At 43.8% G+C, this 14,511-nt stretch overlaps 1 protein-coding gene across 1 annotated transcript in view; it reads left to right on the top strand.

Annotated features, from left to right (window-relative positions):
* NFKB1 (nuclear factor of kappa light polypeptide gene enhancer in B-cells 1) overlaps positions 1-14,511 on the top strand; it is a 48,322-nt gene that overhangs the window by 32,382 nt on the left and 1,429 nt on the right. The window contains exons 14-22 of the mRNA XM_008940887.1: positions 2,132-2,273; positions 5,669-5,783; positions 7,870-8,071; positions 9,274-9,443; positions 10,306-10,408; positions 11,251-11,375; positions 13,244-13,310; positions 13,644-13,816; positions 13,954-14,137. Of these exons, the coding sequence (XP_008939135.1) occupies positions 2,132-2,273; positions 5,669-5,783; positions 7,870-8,071; positions 9,274-9,443; positions 10,306-10,408; positions 11,251-11,375; positions 13,244-13,310; positions 13,644-13,816; positions 13,954-14,137 (1,281 nt within the window). The remainder of the gene's footprint in view (positions 1-2,131; positions 2,274-5,668; positions 5,784-7,869; positions 8,072-9,273; positions 9,444-10,305; positions 10,409-11,250; positions 11,376-13,243; positions 13,311-13,643; positions 13,817-13,953; positions 14,138-14,511) is intronic.

The following is a 14,511-nucleotide window of genomic DNA, read 5'->3' as shown; positions in this document are numbered from 1 at the left end:
AAGGGGAGGAAGGCAAGAATAGTCAGTAGAAATGGTTTAGCAGCAGAGCTGTAAAATACATGGAGACTACAGATCACCCTTTCCTAGGTAGCCAGATGTCCTTTTCCTGGATTGTTTTTAAACGATTGATGATCACTTTTTTTTTAAAGGATTTAGGTTATAAATCTTCTCATAAAATTTAAAAAACCAAAACAAAATAAAAAAAAATCCGAAACCCCAAACCAACAGTTGGACTAGAGAGACATGGTAGTGGTAGGAACAGTGCAGGAAGAAGTGTTTTGTTCTTGGCTTTTACCAAGTGCAGTGTGATGCAGACCACTTTTGTCATTCCCTCGGTCAGGGAGAGGGCACGTTTCCTTGTATGGATCAGCCCTGGGTGACACTTGGTAGTGGCTTGGGAACCAAAGTCATGTGGTGGATGGATTATGGTTGTAAAAAAATCTCGACTGTGTAGCTTGTTGTGATCTGAGAAAAAATTGTTGATCCTGAGCAAAGCTGAAGAACTTGCTGTTTGCAGCTCTGGTTGTGAAGAATCCCGTGACTGAGTCAGAGAGCAAAATCTTCTGCTGATATGTGAAGAAATAATCATGTCCATTTAGCAGTTGCCAGAGAGGGGCCTGAATTATTGACCTGGTTTCTGAGTAATGAGCACTGTAAGCAGGGAGTTGACTGTTTCTTTTATCTGTTATAACGATGTGAAAAAAGACGATTTCAAGCTCTGGATTAATATGAAGAATAAGATGCAGAAGAACAGGCTTCATGAAATAGATACTGCAGGCTAGAACATTTGATATTAGAATAAAATATGCTATCTTGTAGTATTTTGACAGATACATCTTCTGTGTGCTTGATATGGGAAACCAGGGAGATTCAGCATCTAGGTTTTTTGTCTTTGGAAATGTCTATAATGAGAAGACCGAATTGCTTAACGCCCTGTACCCTGCCTGTGTGTTCTGAACATAACATCTATTTGCTGCTATTATTTAGTGTTAAGAAGTAAATAGCAAATAAAAATGTATCAGCCTGGGCACAGAGTATAGGAACCATGGTGATGTACTGGCTAGAACAGTAGGCTTCATGGGTAGCTGAGTAAGTCTTTGGCTTACAGAAGTGATGTGTTCCTGGGCAGCAGGGATATGCCTCTGACCCAGTCTTTATGCCTGGTTTTGTGTAGCTGGAAATCCTGAGTGTTCTCTCCCTGGGTGTGCTTTAAATTACAAAGTCTGGTTTACTTATTTGTTCTTGGCAATTTCTAACCTTACAAGGTTTTATAGAAACATGAAACTGGTCCAAATACAGGTTGGTTTCAGATACTGCTTCCCAGAATGATGGCTGTGGTTTGAAAGTTCATGGGTTTCATTTTTGCTAGTTTCTTGCTGATACAGAACCACAAAGGTATTGACAGAGCAGCTGGAGTGATGTTTTTCCACAAATTAGTTTCTTTCCTCCCCTTTCTGCCTTTTGCTTCTCTGCTGTGACAAATTCTATCTGAAATCTCAGTGGTTGTACCTACTGTAAGTCTAAAATGAGGATATTACAAATAGTAAATATTGTAAATACTGGCATGTTTTGAATAGGTGAACAGACTGTTGTTGCTGCTGCTGCTGTAAAGCAGAAGAGTCTGCATGAGTCAGAGAGGGGCACAAAGCCCTGTGCTCATTCCATGGCTTTTCTGTGAGTTTCTGGGCAATATCTGAGAGGTCACTTAGGTTTCCTGTGCCTCAGTTTCCTCAAGTCCAAACTACTCGGAACTGCACGGGAGGTTCTTTTAAGCGCTCTATGGACAAGAGTCCTTAAATGTCACTTGCATCTAAGCAAGTCCAAGCTCCTGCTCCCTTTGTCTCATTACACACAAGTGTATGTCAATGCCATTCGTTCGGGGCCGCCCACACTGAAGGTGGCTTCCATCCTGCTGCCTGAACACTCAGCAGGCACCTAGGTTTGGTCCCAAGGGATTCATTCACTCTGTCCTTGCCTCTTGGTGGAAATTAGCGACCCGTGTCAGCGAAGCAGCGGATAATGCTTGGTAGTCTGCACTTTGTATTTCTCTGGTGGCACAAGCGCCTGTTCAAAGAAGGTGGTGTCGCAAGGAAAACAATTAAACTGATGAAGACAAAACTTGTTGTTGCAGATGGTCTGTTCCTGGAGAAGGCCATGCAGCTTGCCAAGCGTCACTGCAACGCTCTCTTTGACTATGCTGTGACTGGAGACGTGAAGATGCTGTTGGCTGTTCAGCGCCATCTCACGGTTGTCCAGGATGATAACGGAGACAAGTAAGTTGGTTGTACTTACTGGGTTCAAAGTCAGTTTTTATAAGGCAGAATGGTGCAGTTATTTTGTTTTGTCCCTTGTGGGTGCTGTTCACGAATTGCAGCACTGCAAATCAAATAATTATCATTCTCCTTTGTGCTGTCTGGGAGAGGCACAGCTGCTATTTAGACACATTTACTGCATTTGCAGGAAAGTCACTCACGTTTGCCTTTTTCTTTACTTGAGATCTTGACTGACCATGAAGTGCTGTGCTTGCATCACGATACACAGATAATGGAGATAGAATCATAGAATGTTTTAGGCTGGAAGGGACTTCTAGAGGTCATCTGGCCCAACCTCCCTACACAAGCAGGGACATCTCTACCTAGGTCAGGTTGCCCAGGGCCGTGTCAAGCCTGACCTTGAAGGACTCCAGCGTTGGGGCCTCCAGTACCTCTATGGGTAGCCCATTCCAATGATCTATTACTCTTATATTAAAGAATTTTTTTTTCTAATATCAAGTCTAAATCTATCCTTTCCTCATTTAAAACCATTGCTCCTTCTCTTATCATTACAAACCCTTTTGAATAGACTTTCCCCCGCCTTCATGTAGGCCCCCTTCAGGTACTGAAAGGCCACTATAAGGTCACCCTGGAGCCTTCTCTTGTCGAAGCTGAACAGCCCCAACTCCCTCAGCCTGTCCTCATAGGAGAGGTGCTCCAATCCCTTGATCATTTTGGTGGCCCTCTGGACTTGCTCCAGTATGTGTACATCCTTTCGGTGCTGGGGGCTCCAGAGCTGGACACAGCACTCCAGGTGAGGTCTCACCAGGGCAGAGTAGAGGGGCAGGATCACCTCTCTTGACCTGCTGGCCACACTGCTTTTGATGCAGCCCAGGATGTGATTTGCCTTCTGGGCTGCGATTGCACATTGGTGGCTCATGTCCAGTTTTTTATCCACCAGAACTCCCAAGTTCCTTTCCATGGGACTGATTCCGAGTCCTGTGGAAGAGATCCTGAGGAGATCCTCAGCTTTGTGCTGAAGGAGAGTGCTCTGATTGTATTCCACGCATGTCCATAAGTCTTCATAGAAAGCCTTAAGTTACAGATACACGAGGAGCTGTAGAAACAATAGCTGGAGGGTCCATGCCGTTTTCTCCCACTGACGCCAAGTTCATCCCAGAGGATGGTATTCTGCTTATGTCTGTACTGCACTGTTACCTCTCAGGAGACTGTGTGGATGTCTGTAGCAGACTTGGCTGCTAACACTTGCGTATCCATCCTTCGATAATGTGATCAGGAGCAGAAGTCTATTCAGTTATTCCTCAGCTATGCAGATGCTTTGGGACTCCAAGTGTGAAATGCAAATGCAGTTCAATTGGCTCTGAACACGTGCAAAAATACTTTTTTTGTTGTCACATCCTCACTTTTTAGCTCCCAGGCTTTGGGCAGGCCCTGTGCAATCACTTCTGTTTCTTTAAATTGCAGTATTTTATACAGTAGAAGCCATATAAGCCTTAAGGTGTCCAGCTAGATGGAAAATTACAGCCAACACAGACATCCTATCCCACTGTTCAGCTACTCTGTGAGAAGCTACTACTTTCACTCTGCTTTTGGTGAAAATAGGTCTCAGATTACTGATAAAGAACAGCAAAGTGAGCCATACCTACTTTACTTGCTTTGCTTTCCAGTTGGCAACCTAATATCTGCTTTGAGGAAAGCAGGTTATGAACAAGACAGGAGCTAGCAAAGAAATTGGCAGTTTGGACAGTTCAGCTTCTGTGTTTAAAAAAACACGTCAAAACAGTGGGGGTAAAGGAGTATTGAGCAAGTAGGACCTGCATTTAAATAACAATAAGGTGCCTCTCTGATCTGGACTTGCAGAGCCTTCAGCTAAGTCTGTTTTTTTCAGAGTGATAGTAAACAGTTGTTCTTCCCAAATCAAGAAGTAGCTGCAAGCATTTGAGGCTCAGGCTTGTTTGCCTTTCTCCTGGGATGGGTATTAGTCTGTGAGCATGTAATACATCTAAATTACTCTGCAGCTTTTTAACAAAATAGAGTTTTGGTGACTACAGGAAAGAGAACTAAAAGTAGTAGAAGAGCAAATTTATTTCTCAAGTGAGATTTGGAAATAAAGCGTCAGCATAATAGAGCATAATAAGAAGCATCTACCAGAGAGCAGAGGGACAGCTCTTTTACAGTAGTGGTGGTGGGACTGTTTGAACAGCACAAGAGAGCTGAAGGTGGCAAAGTGCCATGGTGCTGCCTATGGCAGTGTCCAGAGCCAATAAAGCAGGCTCCTCAAAGATAAGTTTGGGTTAGAATTATTTTTTTTTTCCCCCTCTTTGAAATACCTTCTGGTTTTGAATGCTCTTAGTCTCAATTTTAAGTCAGCTCGATGCACTGAATGGCAAGGATCTTTTTCTTGTTTTTCTGACGAAAGCGTAGATGTGAGTATATTCAGGTAGTTCTGGACACCACAACAAACACACCACATGTCCTGTGTTGGTGTTGTGTGTCAGCAGCAATAGGCTAAAAAGATGAGTCTAGAAGTTGGCCAGCATCTCTTAAAGGAGAGCTTGGCAAGATATGTTTCAAAACAAAGGGCTTGACTTTGAAATGAGGTCTCCAGGGAGCAAGATGAATCAAGCTCTGTTGGAGAGGTGTGATGGGATTCACAATCTGCTTTTTCCCTGGTGTTTTGCAAGAACAGCTACTGTGGTCCATGGTGAGAGACTTGGCTCTGGAGAAGAGCATGGGAAAGGCCATGGCATCAACCCAGTAGAAGTGGTGAAGTGTCTTGCTATGCATGTCATGTCCCAGAACAGGTTTTTCCTTTGGCATGATGTCTCTGGCCACTGCTGCAAATCCTGTGGCTGTTAGTCACCAGGCCTGAGTCCTTTCTGTTTGAAAATGAAGAAAAGAAAACCCCACAGACCTGGGGAAACCCCCAAGGGAAAATCTGCTTTGGTGGAGGCCACAGAGAGGCCTGTGGAAATTCTGTAGGAAGGTTTTGACAGTAAGAGATGTTCATGTACTGCATAATTCAAACCATGAAAAAAAAAAAAAAAAAAAACAGCAAAGAATTTGGGGGTTTTAAGAAGTTTTGAAACAATTATTTTGTGCTGCAAAGTTTGTATTTATTAGACTAGTAGTTAAGTTATGCTCAGGACCAGTAAAAGCCATCCTGACTCTGCTTTTGTGATTGAAAGGTTAAACACAGTTACTGTCTCACTAGCTTTTTATAATGTTGGGATTCATGTTAAGTGTTGCTATTTAGGGCTGAAAACATGACCTTTAATGGTCAAGTGTTCATATCAATTAGAATTCAATCAGATCTACAGCAAAACCTTAAAATCTTTATAATAAGTTTGAAAATAATATGTATTTTTTTAATCTGTTTTATTTGTTTGTTTCAGTGTCCTTCATTTAGCAATTATCCACCTTCATACGGAGCTGGTGAAAAACCTTTTGCAAGTGATGCCTGATGTGAATTATAATGACATCATTAACATGAGAAACGACCTTTATCAGGTGCAAAACTGTGGTGGTATAAGTGTTCTTGATTGTTCAGCCAGTAAAAAAGCAACTGCACAACTTAGACTCTCTTATTTTATTTCTGTTGGTTGGAATGACCCCAGGTCAGACTGTAAAGCAAACAAGTTTAGAAGCACAGTGACATATTGTAATATGACATATTGACATATTTTCCTGCTGGAAAAGCAACAGCAGGTTTTCGGTGGTTCAGGTGTTAACAGAAACATTTCCATGGATTAATTATAGAACAGGCCAAAAATACAAAAATCTTCAGTTCGTGTCTTTATTATTTGGCTTCTCTGTTACTGACCCAGCAGTACGGAGTGCAGTGTGCCAGCTCTGGGCTCTTTTGACCTTTCTAACATAGGAGAACTCGGGATTGTGAGTCAGTTGCTGCATCATCTGTTATCTGCAGGCTTGGGGAAGCAGTAACAAATGCTGACCTTCCTATAGGCGGGGTGGTATTTGTGCTCATCACATCAGCATCAAGATTTCCCTTTCATTTCGAGATTCACATTATAGCAAAAAAACCAATAACAAAACAAACAAAGAAAGCCCATCCCCATATCTTTTACCTAGTTGGAAGAGAACTCATAACTGCCAGGCACAATTCTGTCTCCTCAGCTTCACCTGTGACAGGGTCTGAGCTCTTTGTATTGCAACTGAGACAGACTTCATAAAGAGCTGGGGAAACCTGCCTGGAAAAGAATCTCTTTTCAGCTGTGCACACCATTCAGTTGTCCCCAAAGCAACCAGCTGGACATTATCCTGCAGCTCTCAGACATGTGCTGTTTCTTCTGCTGTGAACAGTAAAGGCAGGTTTTTATTCTACACTGGTAGTCCCAGATGGTTTGTTTGGACTTTTTTTGTTCTTTCACATTGCAGTTTTATGTTAATGTAAAGCAAACCTGAAATGTGGAGGCTGATGAAAGCAAGCAGAAGACTCTGAATTGAGTTCTGTGCCCCTGCTTAACAAAGCTGTGCTCCACACAAAGTAAATTTCTACCAGGACCTCTACAGCTAGTCCTGCCTTCTACTTAAACCTTAAGTTGGTGGTGGGAGGGAACGTAGGCTTGGGATAGAATTTTCCTTCTGTACAGATATCCTGAAAGCTGAATTGTACATGCATGTAATTATGTAACTGCAAATTTGTTGACAGCTATATTGACAAACATGAGTTTATTGTAGAGAGTTGGAATTAGTGTTTTTTATGGTCTTCTGTTAATATAAGGATGATACAGAGATGGAATCTTCAGCAAGTTTTAGGTTATTTTAGTGTTGCAAATACAGTTTCCCAAGCCTTACTGGGACGCTTACTGTTTAAACCCATAGACTTCTGAGTGTGCTCTGCACACGGCTGCTCACTGGCAGGAATGTCAGGTCGCAGTGTACAGTCTGCCTTTGGAAATACTTGAAACCTCTTGGCCTGAGAGCCTCCCGGTGCTGTTGGTGTCTTTGCACAAGAGTGGAGAATGTGCAAACAGAATGGGGCCGCTGGCCATGCCCCATGTAAAGGCAGAGCTGTTCTGTACTTGGGCAAATGTGCAGACCAGCAGGAAGTTCTGCTGTGCCATGGTTTGGAGGGATAAGGAAATGCTCAGCACGTGGCTGCAGACGCCCCCGCGGGGAGCAAACCAGAGCGTGGCTCCGTGCTGAAGGCAGGTTTGAGCAGCCCCTGGGAAGTGCCAGTGCTCCCTCTGTGGCACCAGTGTGGCAGTGGGGCAGCTGGAAGCAGGGTGAGAGTGTCTGAAGGGCACAGAGATTAGCTCATTTCCGGAGTCCCCTTGCACCACAGTGCTCAAATAGCCAGGTCAGTGCCCTGGCTTATAGAGGAGGCAAACTACTGTTCCTTCCAAAGCCCAGCTGATGACACCTGACAGGCAGCTTTTACTTCCAGTAAGTAGAAACCCTGTTTGTAGTATACAGTAGAAAAAAATGGGTGCATACCCAAGCTTTTAATTCCTGTTAGCTTTGAACTAGAGTAACGCGGTCTTACACCAGGCGCTTTGAGGGGTTTAGAGATTTCTGTAAAGGTGACGTAGCTGTTGCTTCCCTTCTCATGGCTTGCCTCTGTCACTTCCAGACCCCCTTGCACCTGGCAGTAATCACAAAGCAGGCAGAGGTGGTAGAAGACTTGCTGAAGGCTGGAGCAGATGTCAGCCTTCTGGACCGCCATGGTAATTCTGTCTTGCATTTAGCTGCTACTGAAGGAGATGACAAGACTTTGGGTCTACTCCTAAAGCATAAGAAGATATCTTCGATGATTGACCTCTGCAATGGTGAAGGTATGTAAAGGGAATGACTGTATTTTACACTTAGCTATGGGACAAGCACACCTCAGCTCCTGCCAGCAGTATTTCTGCACAGGTAGATACAGACCTTGGAAAAAGCATCCTTCCCCATGTTGAGTGTGCTGTGCTTGTCTTCTATATGCCTGTGACTTGTAGGTGTGAGAACACAGAAATTAAGGTTTTCTGGTTGTGGAACATAAAGATTGGTAATGGCCATGTGACACAGTATGGATTTGAATTTTTATTACTGTATATTCTCTTTTATCTCACAAAATTTCAAGCAGTGTGCTCCTCATGAGATACCTTATGTCAACACTGGTTTTTAAAAAAATCCCCCCCACCCATGGAAGAAAATGTTTCTTCCTCCTGTGTAGTGAATGAAGTCCTCTCAAAAATAATGTTTGGACCATCGCCAAATTTTGTATCTGGTACTTCAGGACCATACAGAAGTAGAGCCTATAAAATCACCACAAAGGCAGAATTCTCCCATCTTTCAGTGGCACAGGTCATTTGAATTTAGTACTCCTGCTCTGGTAGATTTTAGAATGTCTGACCAAAAAATGTCATTATAGGATTTAAAAAACTGTGTTAAGTTCCTCGGAGAGAGGGGTTTTTTGTTTATTTGATTGGTTTGGAGTTGTTTACATGGTTTTTAAATGCAAGTCTTTATTATTCTCTTTCTCAGCTGGTGCAGGTGGTCTTGAGGTGATCAGGCAGCATGGCCTTAGAAGAAGAAGATACTAAAATGTGCCCATTACTCTCCAGACCATTTGTAGAAGAGATTTTCAGTAGTGGATGGGGCCAGTGCAGGGTACATATTTCTTTAGTACCAAGATGCAAGTTTTCTTTGTAAGGCCGCTCTCCTTTGAGGCAGAGATGCTCTAATATGAACTCTTTAGTTCCTGCCTTCTGTTCCACTTTATAATCTGCTGGTTTGTTTGTTTGTTTGTTTTTTTCACATATGGCTTTGACTCTCCATCAATAACACAACTGGTTCCAATTTATGCACAAAGAACATTTGTATTAGGGCTATGTTTTAGTGTATAAGCAGGCAAAAAAGTCACTTCTGCTCAGATAACTACAGGAATTCATTTTACGATTCTTACAGATGCAGCCACTTCAGAACTCCTTACTCTAGACAATTCTGTATTTTTCAAATATTAATGCACATGACGGCTGGGTTTTTGTTTGTGTAGGTCTGAGTGCAGTTCACATGGTGGTGATGGCAAATAGCATGTCCTGCCTCAAACTGCTGATTGCTGCTGGAGTGAACATCAATGCTCAGGAACAAAAATCTGGCCGAACGGCACTGCATTTAGCTGTTGAACAAGAGAACATCCCTTTGGCAGGCTGCCTTTTGCTTGAGGTAAGGGCAGAATTTCTTTCTCCCAAGTCTTTTCACTTACATATTTAAAAAGTCTTAAAAAGTCTTTAAGTGCTTCAGAGGAACAGAAGTAAGGGAAGAGGGGTGTGTTACAGTTTATTGACTTCATTACTTAAATTGGTATAATGGCAAAATTATTGCTAATGTTATTTGTTATTATTACTTGATTAGCACTTGCTGGTGAAGTCTTAGCCCAGGTTGAGGGATTCATTTTGTGACCCTGACCTGACCGCATGTACTGGGTTTAATTTGCACTGAGTAATCCCAGCAGCCAGTGACACTGCTCATGAACAAGTTCATCATCACTTCTTCTGTGTGAAGTGGGATGTGTATACAGATGTGCATCATAGAGTTATGTAGATCTAGAAATATTTGTCTCCTCTCTCTAACACCTTGAGGTTGGTGTGCTTAACTCCACACATGCGCAGCTGTGGCTGTCCTCTGTATCCGTGTGGGGGTGTGCCACCGGCCTGGCCACCCGCTCTCCTCAGGAGCAGCAGGAGCAGGGCAGAGTGGTTCACACTCCAAACGCCACAGGTACTAGATGGCAGAACTCTCACCTGGATGTTCTGCCAAAATGGGATGCAAAGTGGCTTTTACCCACCTGACCTGTTGGGGTTCTCTGTGCTGTGCCTCCCGCCGTAACACCGGAGCACAGAGCACACCGAGAGCTGTAGTTACTTTCCAGCTCCTCCTTTTCGGCCAACGATTGGAGTTGAGATGTGAAGAGGCGTGGAGCACGGCTTATTTGCACAGTAGCAGAATTTAGGCAGACGTATACAGTACAGCCACAGAGACTCACATGAGTAGCACTTTCATTTTTTGTCATTCAATGAAAACTTAGGGTGATGCAGATGTGGACAGCACTACATACGATGGGACAACTCCTCTTCACATAGCAGCTGGAAGGGGCTCTACAAAACTGACAGCAGTTCTCAAAGCAGCAGGTAAGAAAATAAATATTTGCCTGGAGAGTTTGCTTTCACAGTGACAATTTGGGTTAGGAGGCTGCAAGCAGAACAGAACATGCCAGTGAACTTGTTTAATGAGCAGAAGAAATCAGATGATAAAAGCACGAACATTTGGTTTTCCACAGGAAAGTCCTATTTTCACGTGCTCTTTAGCACCATCTAATGGCTAAAAAGCAAATTGTTGGTGGTTTTGGAAGGTTTTTGAGTATTTCTGTGTAGTTTTTTTATAGCTGAAGAAGCAGAGAAGAGACCTCATTACATAGTTGGGATAAGTGTTGGACTACTTTAAAAAAAACAAAAAAAAATAGGTCACTGAAATAGGAGCTCGTTAGTGTCTCTTATTTCATATCACTGTGGAAGAGTTAGTTTTGAATACTTTTTGGAACATTTTTTTGAATTCTATTTAGACCTGATCTTTCTCCTTTGAAACAGAAATCCAAGCCTGCCATTGCTCTGCCACCGTGCTTGGTTTTTTAATAACACCTACGCTCCCTCTGACACTAGAAAAAGAACCACACCATTGCTGCATCACATGCATGCTACGTGCTCTGCGAGCCAGGAATGGGGCTGGAAGTCAGTGGAGAGAATCATAGCTTGCTTTTGGGGCCCAAACACTCTCCTTGTCATTTTTACCCCTGTCTATAACACACAGTATCACAAAAAAGCTCTTTGCTGAACTTAATATAAAATGTAACTTGGCCTCAGTAACTAAATTAGATGTTTTGCCATTCAGAACTTAGAATACATATTTTAAATATTGTTGAAAGGCAACTTGAAGGCTTTTCTTAGGAATTTCTTTTGCACACTTGGTTCTTCAGGTGCAGATCCTCATGCTGAGAACTTCGAGCCGTTGTTTGACGTAGACAATGTGAAAGATGATGAAGATGATGATGAAGGGATTGTGCCTGGAACAACACCACTGGATATGGCAGCCAACTGTGAGGTACGTGGTCTGGTTTTTTTTACTGTTTGGGGTTGTTTTTTTAAATAGATAACACTAAATGTTAGTTCAGCTCTCTCAGCCCACTCCTTTCACTGCATCCACAATCATTTCAATGGTCAAAAGCTACTAATTTGCTCTGGTTGGGCTGCTTGTAATCAAAGGCCCACACTAGAGATGCTCTCTAGTGGGTTTGTTTGCTGCACGTTCTTCAGAATCGCAGAGGTTGTGTGTATGGAAGATGCACTCTCCTGTGCTACCCAGGCAGTGGTGGGGCTGCAGGGCCAGTCCTGAGCCGCTGATGAGGTGCGAGTGTACGGTATGAGCAGTTAGCATCTCCAACCATGTGGAGCTGTGGGCTAGTACCACCCTTAGGTAAAAATCTAACCCAAACTTCTAAATTAGTAGCTGCAGGCAAGCAGTAACTCCTCACTTAGCCATTGCTACTGCATTTAGGATATCGAGTAACAACAGGACTAGGGGGAATGGGGCAAAGCTGGAAGTGGGCAGATTCAGGCTGGATGTGAGGAAGAAGTTCTTCATCATGAGAGTGGTGAGACCCTGGAATGGGTTGCCCAGGGAGGTGGTTGAGGCCCCATCCCTGGGGGTCTTTAAGGCCAGGCTGGATGAGGCTCTGGGCAGCCTGATCTAGTGGGAGGTGTCCCTGCTCATGGCAGAGGGGTTGGAACTGGGTGATCCTTGTGGTTCCTTCCAACCCTGACAGATTCTGATACTGATTCTGTTCGAGCAGGGGACTTTAGAGCCCTAATGGCTCAATGGTTGGACTTGATGATCTTGGAGGTCCCTTCCAACCTAAAGGATTCTATGATTCTATGATTTCTTTACCGCAAAGTCTTCCTCTGTAGCTTGAAAACAGTTGCCTGGTGACAAGGGAGGTTAACTTCTCAAGATGGTGTGAGGTTCAGTAAGGCCAAGGGCCACGTCCTGCCTTTGGGTCACAGCAACCCCGTGCAACACTACAGGCTGGGGGAAGAGTGGCTGGAAAGCTGCCTGGTGGAAAAGGAGCTCGGGGTGTTGGTTGACAGCCACCTGAAGATGAGCCAGCAGTGTGCCCTGGTGGCCAAGAAGGCCAATGGCATCCTGGCTTGTATGGCCAACAGAACTAGTATGGCCAACAAGACCTGGGAAGTGATTATGCCCCTGTACTCGGTACTGGTGAGGTCACACCTCCAGTACTGTGTTCAGTTTTGGGCCCCTTCCTACGAGAAGGACATTGAGGTGCTGGAGTGTGTCCAGAGAAAGGTCTAGAGCACAAGGCTTTTGAGGAGTGGCTGAGGGACCTGGGGTTGTTTAGCCTGGAGAAAAGGCGGCTTAGGGGACATCTGATCACTTGTTACAACTACCTGGAAAGGAGGTTTTAGAGAGGTAGAGATCAGTTTGGTCTCTCAAGTAACAAGCATTGGGACAAGAGGAAATGGCCTCAAGTTGTGCCAGAGGAGGTTCAGATTGGATATTAGGAAAAGTTTCTTCACAGAATGTGTTGTAAAGCAGTGGAACAGGCTGCCCTGGGAAGTGGTGGAGACACTATCGCTGGAGGCATTTAAGAGACATGTGGATGAGGCACTTAGGGACATGGTTTAGTGGTGACCTGGCAGTGCTGGGTTAATGGTCAGACTTGACTTGATCTTAAAGGTTTCTTCCAACCAGAACAATTCTATGATTCTGTAAGATTTCTTCCTCATGCTTTGCACAGGTATTCCCCAGTATCTTTAGTCACACTGATCCTGAGACAGAAAAAACTTCCCCCTTACAGATGGAATTAGGGCTTTATGCAATACTACTGGGACTTGGCAAGATAATGGACATTAACCAAGCTTCTGCTAGAGACTGACTTTAATGTATTCTTTTAGGTGTATGACATATTAAATGGCAAACCCTACGAGTCAGCAGCAGTTTCAGAGGACTTACTGACACAAGGTAATACCTATAAAGAAGACTGGGCAATATCCCTCTAGCAACTGAGTAGTGAAGGGGTACTTACAGAAAACATTGTCCTGCAATGCTTGTAATTAAAATGGGTTGGGAGAAGAGGTACCCTCCCACCCCCTCACTCATGGAATGAGCATGATGCTGTGAAGAGGGGGATCACGAGGACATAAAGGGACACAGTTTCAATATTACAGCAATACATTAGTAAACACTGGGATTGATGGACACTAAAATACTCTGTTTTGGCTTTGTTTCTGCTTAGAAATGAACTGGTTCAGGATTTGGTTAAATAATAAACTAACATATTTCTCTGCTCCCCAGGACGTTTGAGACAGCTGAATGAAAGTTCCAAGATGCAGCTTTACAAACTATTGGAATCGCCCAATCCAAACAAAAACTGGTCCACGCTAGCACAAAAACTGGGGCTTGGCATACTTAATAATGCCTTCAGGTTAAGCCCTTCTCCCCCCAAAACTCTACTAGATAACTATGAGGTAACGTGGCCCTAACAAGTTATGAAGAAACCACTCACACATGCAGAGAACATTGTCCTCCTGCATGGTGAGATAGTGCAGCCTTTTGGTTTTAGCCAGCCTGGGTGATGGTAAGCATCTGGTATCTTCTCTCATAGGTTTCTGGTGGTACACTTCAAGAGCTGATTACTGCTTTGAGACAGATGGATCACACAGAAGCCATTGAAGTCATTCAGAAAGCACTGTCCATCTCACAAAGCCCATCTCACCTGGAGGACAATACAGCTACAGCTCTTCCATCATCATCATCACCACCCCCCACCTTTGCAAACGGAGAGACAGGTAAAATTGACAGCAGAACAGTGAGCGCTTTATTTAAGATGTTTTCCCATTTCTCTCCCCGGCCCTGGACTGCTGATAGGTTGGGTAGTTTCTCACACACAGTGCCTGGGCTGCTTACCTGTTTCAGAAATATTTTACTGCAGCACAACTTGCTCATTGTAGGCATTTGCTAGGCCTAGAAGAGAGGGGAGAAATGGGTCATCTGCATCCATAGCCCTGCATTACAGTATTTGTTAGACTGCCTCCCTTTTCTAAAACCAGACATCTGCCATTTACTGATGGTAACTCCTCTGAGGTACTGAGGATAAGCTTCAGAAGACAAAGCAAGCACTGGTCTCCCAAGCCTGTACAAGCACCATTACCTTTTGACTGTT

This window comes from Merops nubicus, unplaced genomic scaffold, assembly GCF_000691845.1.
Source record: "Merops nubicus isolate BGI_N331 unplaced genomic scaffold, ASM69184v1 scaffold12695, whole genome shotgun sequence".
Taxonomy (NCBI): Eukaryota; Metazoa; Chordata; class Aves; order Coraciiformes; family Meropidae; genus Merops; species Merops nubicus.
Note: the sequence above shows the minus strand (reverse complement) of the source record. Positions and strands in the feature narration are given on the sequence as shown.